This window comes from Artibeus jamaicensis, unplaced genomic scaffold, assembly GCF_021234435.1.
Source record: "Artibeus jamaicensis isolate MK-2021 breed Jamaican fruit bat unplaced genomic scaffold, CSHL_Jam_final contig_2478, whole genome shotgun sequence".
Classification (NCBI taxonomy): domain Eukaryota; kingdom Metazoa; phylum Chordata; class Mammalia; order Chiroptera; family Phyllostomidae; genus Artibeus; species Artibeus jamaicensis.
This window is the reverse complement of record NW_026521529.1, coordinates 4,123-15,732: the sequence shown is the minus strand read 5'-3', so window position 1 is coordinate 15,732 and position 11,610 is coordinate 4,123. Positions and strand designations below refer to the sequence as shown.

Sequence of the window (11,610 nt, the reverse complement as noted above, 5' to 3'; positions counted from 1 at the left end):
AGGGCCCTCCACCTGCCAGTTCCCCTCTACACTCATTCTACTCAGCCACTCAATCTTATCTACTGACTCGAACTCTTGGGCACATTGTTCAATCGCTTGTTGGGTTTCTAATGCATTGTTGTCCCTGATTGTACTTGTATGCATTTCATTTATGTCTTCTGTTTTAGAGAGGCACTCTGAGAGTCTATTATCAGGTGGATCTGTACCTAGACCATGTATGATTCATAGATATTTTATTTGCTTCCTTTATTAATCAGGGTCCAATCAGAAAATAAAAACTTCTCTAAGCTTCTAGAGCAGATAGAATTTAATCCAGTTGATTAGTATACAGCCAATGGAGGAGCTGAGAATTCCAACCCAAAAATAGTGAATAGGAGGCTATGACAGGGATCAAGAGTGGGATCACGTGCCTAGGCTGTCGGGTAGCTAGAAAGGGGATCATATTTGCCTGCCTGGTGGAAGGTAGAGTCATTAGAGTTGCTGCTACTGCCAGAATTGTGGCCCAAGACAGTGAATGAGAAACATGAAGCTTCTCCCTTGCTCCCACTCTCCAGTATCTTGCTAGTGGGACCCAGGTTAGGAACCCAGCAGGAAGCAGTAGCCAGTGAGCTGTCAAGCAATTCTGCATGGGTCTGTGTCCAGAGACAAAGGGCAGATTGGAGGAAGAAGCAATAAGGTCCTGGATAAACTACCCAGGACCAGCATACACTCTTCCCAACACTGAAGCTCTCTCACTCATTACTGATTCCATTGACCTATCCCACTCTCTTCCCATCAACATCAATACTATATGAATGGAAAATATTTTATCAGTGCAGCTTCCATTATTTTTCTACTGCTCTTTTCCTAAACAAAATACTTAATGTAAAGATGATTTAAAATTTAATTCCCACAATTTTAACATAGAGTGTTGGCCCTGGTACATGTTTTATGTTACATCCAAGTTCATTGGAGCCTCTCCTGAGTTCAGGGGGCACCAGACACAGTGTTATCCCTGCCTGTGCATGTCACAGTCAACTGATCCGGCTAGGTCAGATTTTGGGTGTATTTACTGGTGCTTTGTTGCATGTTATTTGGGTTATAATGTCATTCTTCCATCCAATACTCCCACCTCCACATTAAATTTATTCTCTGGTCATTACTACTCAAAATTCCTTCCTCTCAACTCTTCCTGTTCCCACCAGCTGCACTGGTAGATGAACTGCTAAGAATATGTTTTGATGAATGTTGGATGCATGTTAAGTATTAACTGTTTTACTAAATCTAATTTACTGTAAGTATCATGGTGCCTTTTAAAAATCACTCTGTGTTTATTTTATAAAAAGGCTAATTTATAATATCCTTTATGAAGTAACACATCTCACACAAGCTACAGAATTATACCTTCCATGGTGCAGGAGGTTCCCTGAGTCTCTTCTTTGTCACTTATTTCCAAAGAAGAGTCAGGGAATAAAGGCATAAGTTTAATATACACTAGTGTGATATAAGAATGGGGAACCTGTGGTCCTCAATTTATTTTCTTGGGCCTGAGGTTGGTATTGCTTTGATCACTGCTCCATAGCCTAGAAAATAATTAAGTCCCCCATGGACATCAATGAGAAAAGAAAAACCGACAGTTTACTGTATAGATAACAGTTTAGACTCTGGCCCAATACTAACGATAATGATCATAACCATAGCAATATTTAAAAATCCTTGGAACACTGATGAAGACTCATGCATGACTGTGCATTCTTTACATGATGTAAGTTGTCACCCTGTGAGGGAGGTACTATTATCACCTCCATTTTATAGATGAGTGACAAAGAGGGCCAAGGTCTCAGGGCAGAATTGAAAGCCAGCTGTAGGTCACCAGACCTCCTGTTCTGACACTGCCCTGCAGCAGAGTTTGATCCCTAGTCTCAGTGGCTGAACTTGCACAAATAGCCCAAGTCTCCAAGGTGATCTCTTGTCTTCTGAAAAGCACAGATGAAATACCATTGTTTTAACTGTTTCAGTAGATTAAATAAAATATTGTCTATATCACTATAAGTGATATGGTGACTGACCAAATAATTAAATATTCAGGATTCATGTCTTTAATTTATGATATTTAAAATATTTTAACAACTTTAGTAAGTGTGTTATAAACTGAGGAAATGTTGAGTTGTAAACAGTGGTTATTGGTTGTTAAAATTTCAAGTGTGTGTTCAGAGGCCCATCTGATATTTTTGACCAGTGTCTGGTCCACTGTGCTGGGGATGATGGGAGCGGTTTTGCATGGGAGGCACATGGTGCTGTGTAAAGGTTTCAACAGGTGAGGAACTCTCCCCGAAGGAGCACAGTCATCACTGCTAACCTGTCTCCTGTAGTACAGGCCACCTCAGGATGTAAAATCATCAGCTGAGGCCACAACCTATTAAAGCAAGACAGATGCAGAGGCCATGAAGCCAGGCACATGGACAATAGGTGCCAGAGCTGTCAGTAGTTGGCAGCAAGCACATGTGAGAATGAGAGGACCAACCCTTCCAGGCAACTCAGTGTATAAAGACTCTGTTTTCTAAATATTTAGAGACATAGCACATGCCAAGATGGACAATTCTGAGCATAGCATACTAAAGAGAAGCAGCCCACCCACCACAGCCTATTGCAGAAAGTAACAAGAACAGCAAAGGATCACAGAACAGCCAGAAGGAAACAGACCTGTGTAATTAGACTGATCCGGGAAGAGCCAGGACAGGAATTGATATGGGTTTTCACCAGTTCCTGAAGGAAGAAATTAGAACCTCATTTCAGAATTGAGTGTGGGCTGTGCAATTCTTCTCCAGTCCCTTGTTAATCTTTACAATGTAGGACTTGACCACCCCTTCTCCCAGGAATCAAAGCAGACCTGCACCCCTGGCCTCAGTCAGGCCACCTCACTATGACATCCATGAGATTTAATGGCTTGTCTTTTCAGCCACGGATGAAACAAGGGAACTTGTTTTGTCCCCAGAGATACCCCAGACTGGTGGTTTTACTGAACCCCCCCAGCCTGCTTCACACACACCCTCCCTCTGCAGGCCTGTTCACTCTGCTTTGTGGGCCTTTTCATCAGAGTTCAGCCACTGATTTTCCTTCACTTCCTCCAGCTCTTGATATTCTTTTTGTATATTTTTTCTGGATGTATTTCACTATTTTTGCCTCAAGTGTCTGTCCTTTCCATGAGTTTATCTGGAAATGTACAGGGTTTACAACATGAACTGTGGGTTCAGAAGGCCTGGAATCATACAGCTCATTCAACCCCAAGGCATCTGCATACATGGTCTGCCTGGATTTCAGTCTCTTTTTCTGTAAAGGGGCACATAGTGATACTTCCACCCCAGGGCAGCAGTGGGCACTAAGCCCACTTCTCCTTTCTTCTTAGCAGAAGAAAATCAGTTTTTATCTGCTTGTAATCACCTTGTTCAATTCTCAGTTGAGTATTACGGTTCTCTGCACTCTCATCTCCAACACTTGCTTGACAAACCATTTTCTTTAGGATCGCTGAACAGAGAAAGAAAAGAAGTTAGAGCTTTCCATCAGAGTTCAGGGACATCAAGTGTGCACATTTAGGAACTTTTATCCTTCTAGTCACTCAGAACTCAGTGAGTCCCAGTCCTCATGGGCAAGTTCCTCACCCTCCCTGGTACAGAAAAGAGAACCCCAAAAAGGGCATCCTTATGTTACCCACATAGAAAGGAGTCACTCAAGTGTCAGGAGAAAGGAGTCGTGCAAAACATCGTGAACTTGTTAGGTATGTAAAACAATTATAGACATCTGTGTCAAATAAAAAGTGGAAGTGAAGTGTGTTTTCTGATCTGTTCAAACTGTAAGGAGAAAACAACAATCTCCTTGTGAGAAGGTCAAAGATTGTGTAAGTGACTGCATGTATCAACGTGAAAGCACAAAAACTTTAAATAAATTGATGGTCAAGAGAAGGGTGGAGTTTACTGGGTCAGGAGGGTGAGCACTTCCCCAAGAGACAGCAGAGGACACAGGAAGAAGTAAGAAGACCTCCAGGAGACCCAATTCTCAGGAGACTGTCTGAAGCTGCCAGGAGGGGTTGGATATTGTGGCACTGGAGGACGTCTCAAGAGTTCTGGACCAGAGCCTGGGAGGCTGCCAAAAAGGTGAGACCAGTGCACCAGCTGAGTGTTTTTCCCATAGCATCTTCACTACTCAGTTCATATAATTCTTTCCTGTGAATTCTCCATTGTTATTTGGAGATCTTGGTGGATAATAAACTATGTCAAAATAAAAATTTTTCTGGCAAGTCAAAACAAAAATTATAGGAAGAAGACATCACAATAAGCTATAATAATTTTTAAATCATTGGCCGGACAGTTTGAACCACAAATTCAGACTACAGTTAGAAATTACACATTGTGAGTCGCAGGAAAAAGTGGTGAATCAATCACTTTTGTGTGGTAGAGTTTCTGGCAGAGAAATTAATTTTGAGATTATGTGATTAATGTTTGTGTCACTCCTTGTGGAGAAAGTGCTAATATAGCCATTATCTTTGTTTAAGGGCCAATTTGATCTAGGTTAATTTTCTTGCTCATTACAAGAAATGGTTAATTTTATTGTTCATTACTCTCGACACCTGATAAAGGTGGTTCTCTCTTTTCTGTATTACCAGATCAACAGTGGGGTTAGGCTGAAAAATGACCCATAACTGGACTCAGAAGGACTCCATGTAAACTATAAGCCATAGCTGGTGTTCCTCCAATGTGGTGACTCTTGTAACTCAGTTGTCTCTCATGGTGTCCCTGAAAGTAATGACTACAGAGTTGTTACATGAGACATTGAGTCCCCTGGTCATGGTGCTGCTAAGCCAGGTGGATTCTGCACCCACAGCTGAGCTGTCAGCTGGGGCAGAGACTAGTGTACTTGATGGTGTGCTATGTGGACACGTGCAAAAAGAACAGCAACTGATGGTGCCTTACTCAGATGCAGTGCTTGTTGTCATTTGTTCTTCAAAGTAAATCTGATGTGATTGTGATTCTAATTGTTGTGAGAGTTTAAATGCTTGGTTAAGCAGACATCTAGGTGTATTTTATACTGTAGTCACTATACCAAAAGCTTCCAGAAGGCTCATGATGTCTGTATTCTTAATTGCTATGTCACCTCAGACCAGCATCATGTGTGACACATGCTCAAAATATATTTGTCAAAAAAAACTTGCCATAGACATTGAAACGTAGGCTATAAACCTAATTACCATCTCTGAGGCCTTCACAAATGCCATTTAAATCAGGGTAGTTCTTCATGATGACCTTGCTGAACAAGATTTCCAGAAGTGGCAGGTGATGTTTCTCCTCCATGTTATCAAGGACTGCATATACCACTTTTGGTACAGTTGATGGGTTTTTACAAGATCTTTTACACTCCTTGAAAAATAGCAAATGGGGAAATATGAATACAGAGTTTTAAGTTAGAGAAGAGCCATAGAAAATTTTATTTTAATGTATTACAATTCTCCTACATAGGTATCTTCTCATGTACAGTTTAAAAATTTCCCCATATTAGTGTAGCTACAAACAAGTAAATCTTTTTTCCTTAAAAATATGCATTTGTGCATTTGATCTCATCACTCTCATTTATATTAGATGGAAGGAGGAGCAATATGGACAACAAAAGTTGGTTCAAAGTTAAATGATACATATGTATCCCATTCAGAACCTGGCAAAATGTTTTAGGAATTGACTGAACAGGTGATAGGCTGATGCTCTATTGAATGTAAAACACTTGTTCCTTCCCTAGGACCAACTTGGCCTGGAAAAGCTCAAAGAAGTCAGGTGATGATTTTTCCCTTCCTGTGAGCTTTGCTGTAAAGTAGCCTATTCATAGGGAAACAGAAGATTTGCATCTTTGTATCTCCACCTATATCTTTTGCTAGAATTATCTAAATTTCAAGATTCCAGAAATCACAAAGGGAAAGAAAACTGAAAGTTGTTGGCGAAATAATAGAATGTAACTATTTAGAAATTTGTTCTAAGAATACATTCATTTCCTGTGGATTTTAATGTTCTCAGATTTAATCATTTAAATTTATGTTCCTTGGAATAAAATGCTGTGTAAATTATGTCATTAAATCAGTTGATTAAAGTTATTCATCCATTCATTAAAAATGCCTTTAACCTCTAGTTTATGCTATATTGTACATCTAATACCTACAAGGCTTTATATTGTACACCTACGGGCCCATAAATTTCAGATCCAGCCTATCTCCAGTGTTATTCACCTTAACTCTAGGAGACACCAAAAAGTTTCATTCCTTCAGTCAGGAGCATGACTGTCTGCAGTGATGCCTGCTTCCTATTTTCACCTTCTAAGAACATTAAAAGAGTACTTGAGAAGGCCCCCACTCACAGGAGATCTCTCACTTGTAGTGTTGTGCCCTGACACTTGACTCCAAACTACCAAAACAACTAATGTGGGGCTGGTTTACCAGATTGTGACGTAATAAACTTCACTTACTTTATACATTTCATTGGTGATGAGTTCACGGTCACGAAGTGTCTCCAGGAAAGGAAATGATGCTGTTATTGCATCTGAAATCTCAACCTTATGTGCTTTGAAGTATTTGACTGCAATCTCACACATAAGTTTGTAGTCTTTTGCAGATATCCTAGGGAGAAAGGATACCTTGGTAAAATGGTCATCAAGATTTTGAAGATTTTGAGGGTATAATGTTTTATATATGAAGGATAGAATGTGAAGAATCAACAAGATTACAATAAGAAGCTCTGAGCAGAGACCAGAATAAATGGAGTTGATGCAATCAACAAAGATATAATAGAAGAAGCATGGAGAATTAGAAAGACATACATATTATAAAAAGTGTACAGAGTATCCCAATTTAAGTCATTGTACACATGTCTTCTCTTAAACATATTTGGAATATTTCTTATTAAAACCTTCTGTTCAACATAGTATTGGGAGTCATTTTTTAAAAATTTTATTTATTTAATTGTTCAAGTACAGTGTTCTGTCTTTTACTCCCATCCCAGCCCACCCCCTAGTGCTCCCCACCTCCCTCCCATTTCTACCCTGTTTAGTTGTTCTCCATGTGTCCTTTATACTAGTTCCTGTAAATCCTTCCACTTTTCCCCTGAAATTCCCTCCCGTCTCCCCTCTGGTCACTGTCAGCCTGTTCTCTATTTCAGTGTCTTTGGTTATATTTTGCTTGCTTGTTTGTTTTGTTGTTTAGCTTACTGTTAAAGGTGAAATCATATGGTATTTGCCTTTAACCACCTGGCAGTTTTAGCCACAACAATGAGACAAGACAAAGAAATAAATGTCATTATGATTTGGAAAGGAAGAAGTAAAACTCTAGTTCTTGGCAGATGACATGATATTACCATAGAAAACTATTTCTATTTCTATTACCATAGAAAACTCTAAAAATTTTACCGAAAAGTATGAGAACTAATAAATGACATTAATAAAGTTGCGGAATACAGAATCAATATACAAAAATCTATTGTATTTCTATACATCAATAAGGAATGATCATAAGAAGAAATTAAGAAAACAATCCCATTTACAATTGCATCAAAACATCTAAAATACCTAGGGATAAATTTAACCAAAGAGGTGAAATACTTTTGCTCTGAAAACAATTAAGACATTGATGAAAGAAATTGAAGAAGGTACAAACAAATGAAAAAATACACTGTTCCATATTTATGATTTGGAAGGATTAATATTGTTAAAATGTTCTTACTACCTCAAGTAATATATATATTCAGTGCAATGCCTATTGAAATATATTCTTCTAAGAATTAGAATTAATCCTATATTGTTTTATGGAACCACAAAAGACCCAAAATAGCCAAATCCCAAGAAGAAACAAAGTGGGAAGTATTATACTACCTGATATAAAACTACACTATACAACTGTAATAATCAAAACAATATAGTATTGGCTTAAACAAACAAATGTATAGATCAATGGACTAGAATAGCTAGCCCAGAAATAAATTCTCACATATATGGCTAGTTAATTTAAGACAAAGGTATACAATGGGGTAAAGACAGTCTCTTCAATAAGTGGTGTTGGCAAACTGAATAGTTCCATGTATAAAAATTGAAATTTGACCACTTTGTTATACCATAGATAAAAATAAACTCAGAATAAATTTAAGACTTAACTGTTAGACTTGAAACCTTAAAACTTTTAGAAGAAAAATTTGACATCACTCTTAGAAACATCTTTTGGGATATATCTTTTAGAGGAAAATAAAAAAACATAAATAAGTGGGATTACATGACATTAAAAAGATTTTGCACTGCAAAAGAAACTATTACCACAATGAAAAAAACAAGCTACTGATATTGGCAAATGTTCACACATTTAATGAAGGATTAACATTTAAAATATAAAAACAACTCATATAAGTTAACAAAAAAATTCAATAAAAAATGGACAGAGGACCTGAACAGACACTTCTCCAAAGAGGACATGCAAATGGCCAACAGATACATGAAAAGAGGCTCATCATCGCTAATTATCAGGGGGATGCAAATTCAAAGCACAATGAGATATTACCTCACACTTGTTAGAATAGCTATCATCAATAAATCAACAGAAAAGTGCCTGCAGGATGCAGAGGAAAGGGAACTCTTGGACTTTGTTTGTGGAACTGTAAAGGGTGCAGTGACTATGAGAAACAGTGTGGAGATTCCTCCTCACACAAGTAAAAATAGAGCTGCCATATGATCTGGCAATTCCACTTCTGGACATTTATCTGAAGAAAACAACACGAATTCAAAAAGATATATGTACTCTTCTGTTCATTGCAGCATTACTACTAACAGCTGAGATATGGAAGCAATCTAGACATCTATCAGTAGAGAAATAGATAAAGAGGATGTTTTATAAATACACATATATAATAAAATATTATTCAGCAATAAAAAGTGTGAAATTTTGCCATTTGTGAAAACATGGATCGCCCTGGAGGGTATTATACTAAGTGAATTAAGTCAGCTAGAGAAAAACAAATACCGTGTGATATCATTTATATGTGGAATAAAGAACCTCACAAAATAAATGAATAAACAAAGCAAAGCAAAACCAAACAGAAACAGACCCATACATACAGAGAATAAGCTAATGTTTGTCAAAGGAGAGGAGGTGGGAGATGGGAATTTAAACAAGAAAAAAATTAAATTTGTATAAAAGTGAGATGGAGTAAACAAGTCATAACAGAGGAAAAAAATAAAATGACAATAAAATTTAACCTTGAAAATGCATCTTAATTAACAACTAAGAGAAAATAAATCACAGAAAGATAAGTACAGAGTTTCCCCTCACTGACCTACAACTGAAAAGAGAAATACCATCCTGAATCATAAAACTAGTTAATAAATAATAAGATGTGGTTTAATAATGATATATTAAGGTATAAACTGAATCACAAGAATATCAATCACTTTTTCTGGGACTCCTACTCTGTGGCAAAATATATCTACCTGTGTTGTTGTATATAATGAATCCTTTTACACATTTCAGTATTCAGTAACACCTGCTATTTCCTGTGAAAGCTATAAACAAGAATCTATAATTCTGCTTCTTAGTTGGTCATTTCATTACTCTGATAATAATATTTTCATTAATATCTATGTTCCTAAACATTATGAAGACACATAAGCTTCCTTTTTCAAACCAGAGGAGAATTATTGGTAACTTTCAGTACCCAGCATGCACCAGAGAATAATAATGTCACATTATTGTGTCAAATTTTAATGACAAGGTTACTGTAATCAAAGCAGCCTGGTACCGGCATAGATCAATGGAACAGAATAGAGAGCCCAGAAACAAACCCAGGTCTCTATAGTCAATTAATATTTGACAAAGGGGGAAGAAGCATAAAATGGAATAAAAATAACCTCTTCAACAAATGGTGTTGGGAGATCTGAATGAGTATATGAGAAAAAAAGAAAACTTGAGCACGAATTTACACCATACACAAAAATAAAGTCAAAATGGACAAAAAACCTTAAATATAAGTCATGACACCATGCAAGTCCTACAGGAGAACATAGACAGGAAAATCTCAGATATTCCATGCAGCAATATTTTCATAGATCTGCTTCCTAGAACAAGGGAAATAAAGAAAAGGATAAACAAATGGGACCTCATCAAATTAAAAAGCTTCTGCATGGCTAAAGAAAATATCAGCAAAATGAAAAGAGAACCAATCTAATTGGAAAATACATTTGCCAATGATACCTTGGACAAGAGTTTGATCACCAAAATATATAAAGAACACACAAGACTCCACTTCAGGAAGACAAACAATCCAATTAAAAAATGGGCAAAAGACTTGAACAGAGACTTCTCTAAGGAGGACAAGCAGAGAGCCCAGAGACATATGAAAGGATGTTCATCATCACTAGCCACCAGAGAGATGCCAAGTAAAACCACAGTGAGATACCGCTTCACATCGGCCAAAATGGCCATCATAAACAAATCAACAAACAATGAGTGCTGGCAAAGATGTGGAGGAAAGGGAACCCTAGTACACTGTTGGTAGGAATGCGGACTGGTGCAGGCACTGTGGAAAACAGTATGGAATTCCCTCACAAAAGTAAATGTTGAACTGCCTTTTGACCCAGCAACCCCACTGTTGGGATTATACCCTAAGATTGTAAAACACTAATACAAAAGAGCCTATGCACCCCTCTGTTCATAGCAGTGATAGTCACAATAGCCAATTTACAATTGGTTGGAAAATGATATGGGAAACTTTGAAAAACCTCTGTTTAACCTTTATTTGCCCAGGCCCCAGGCGCCCTAGGGAGAATGATGGGGCTGTCTGGGAGGGCAGGTGGCCGGATAGTCAGGACTGGAACGTCAGGACTGGAACTAGCACCCCGCTGGGAAACTAAATACCCATCAGTAAATGAGTGGACCAAGAAACAGTTGTATATTTACACATTGGAATACTATGGAGCAGAAAGAAAGAACTCCTACCCTTCACAACAACATGGATGGAATTGGAGACTATTATGCTGAGTGAAATAAGTCAGGCAGTGAAAGACAAATACCATATGATCTCACCTCTAAGTAGAACCTAATCAACAAAACAAAAGAGATAGCAAAATAGAACCAGAGACATTGAAATAAAGAACCAACTGACAGTAACCAGTGGGGAGTAGGGGGATAGTGGGGCAAAAGGGGAAGGGTCAGCTCAAGGGTCATGTACAAAGGACTGAAGGACAAAGACAACAGGATGGGGGAGGATTAAATGTGGGAGGTGAGGAGTGGGTATGGCAGGGGAGAGTAATGGGAAAAATGTGGAAAACTGTAATAAAAAACAATAAAAATAGAAAAAATCTCTTTAAAAACAGCAGATGGAAAGAAGCATTTTTCTTCTCTCTTATTAAAAATCAACTTCACAATGACAAAGAGAATGGCAAGGGAGCAAATAAAAGATTTCAACCAAAACTGATAGGCTAAATATAGGTGAGAGGAGCATTAAATGCTATTGTGGGTGAAGGGTGCTCAAAGTGGGCAGGAAACAACCAGGTGCCCTCTGGAATTTTGAAGGCAGTGGAGACTGAAAGGGAGACATAATGCTGAAAACTAAGATGTTATTT

General features: G+C 37.9%; 1 protein-coding gene across 1 annotated transcript; it reads right to left on the bottom strand.

The window, feature by feature from the left end:
• Positions 1-2,608: 2,608 nt before the first annotated feature.
• Positions 2,609-6,631, bottom strand: LOC128626953 (nuclear autoantigen Sp-100-like; the record flags this gene model as incomplete). The annotated part of the gene is made up of 4 exons (XM_053662444.1): positions 2,609-2,745; positions 3,421-3,504; positions 5,222-5,390; positions 6,481-6,631. Coding segments are annotated over 4 exons (526 nt in total), but the record flags the coding sequence as incomplete, so codon positions are not given.
• Positions 6,632-11,610: the final 4,979 nt, after the last annotated feature.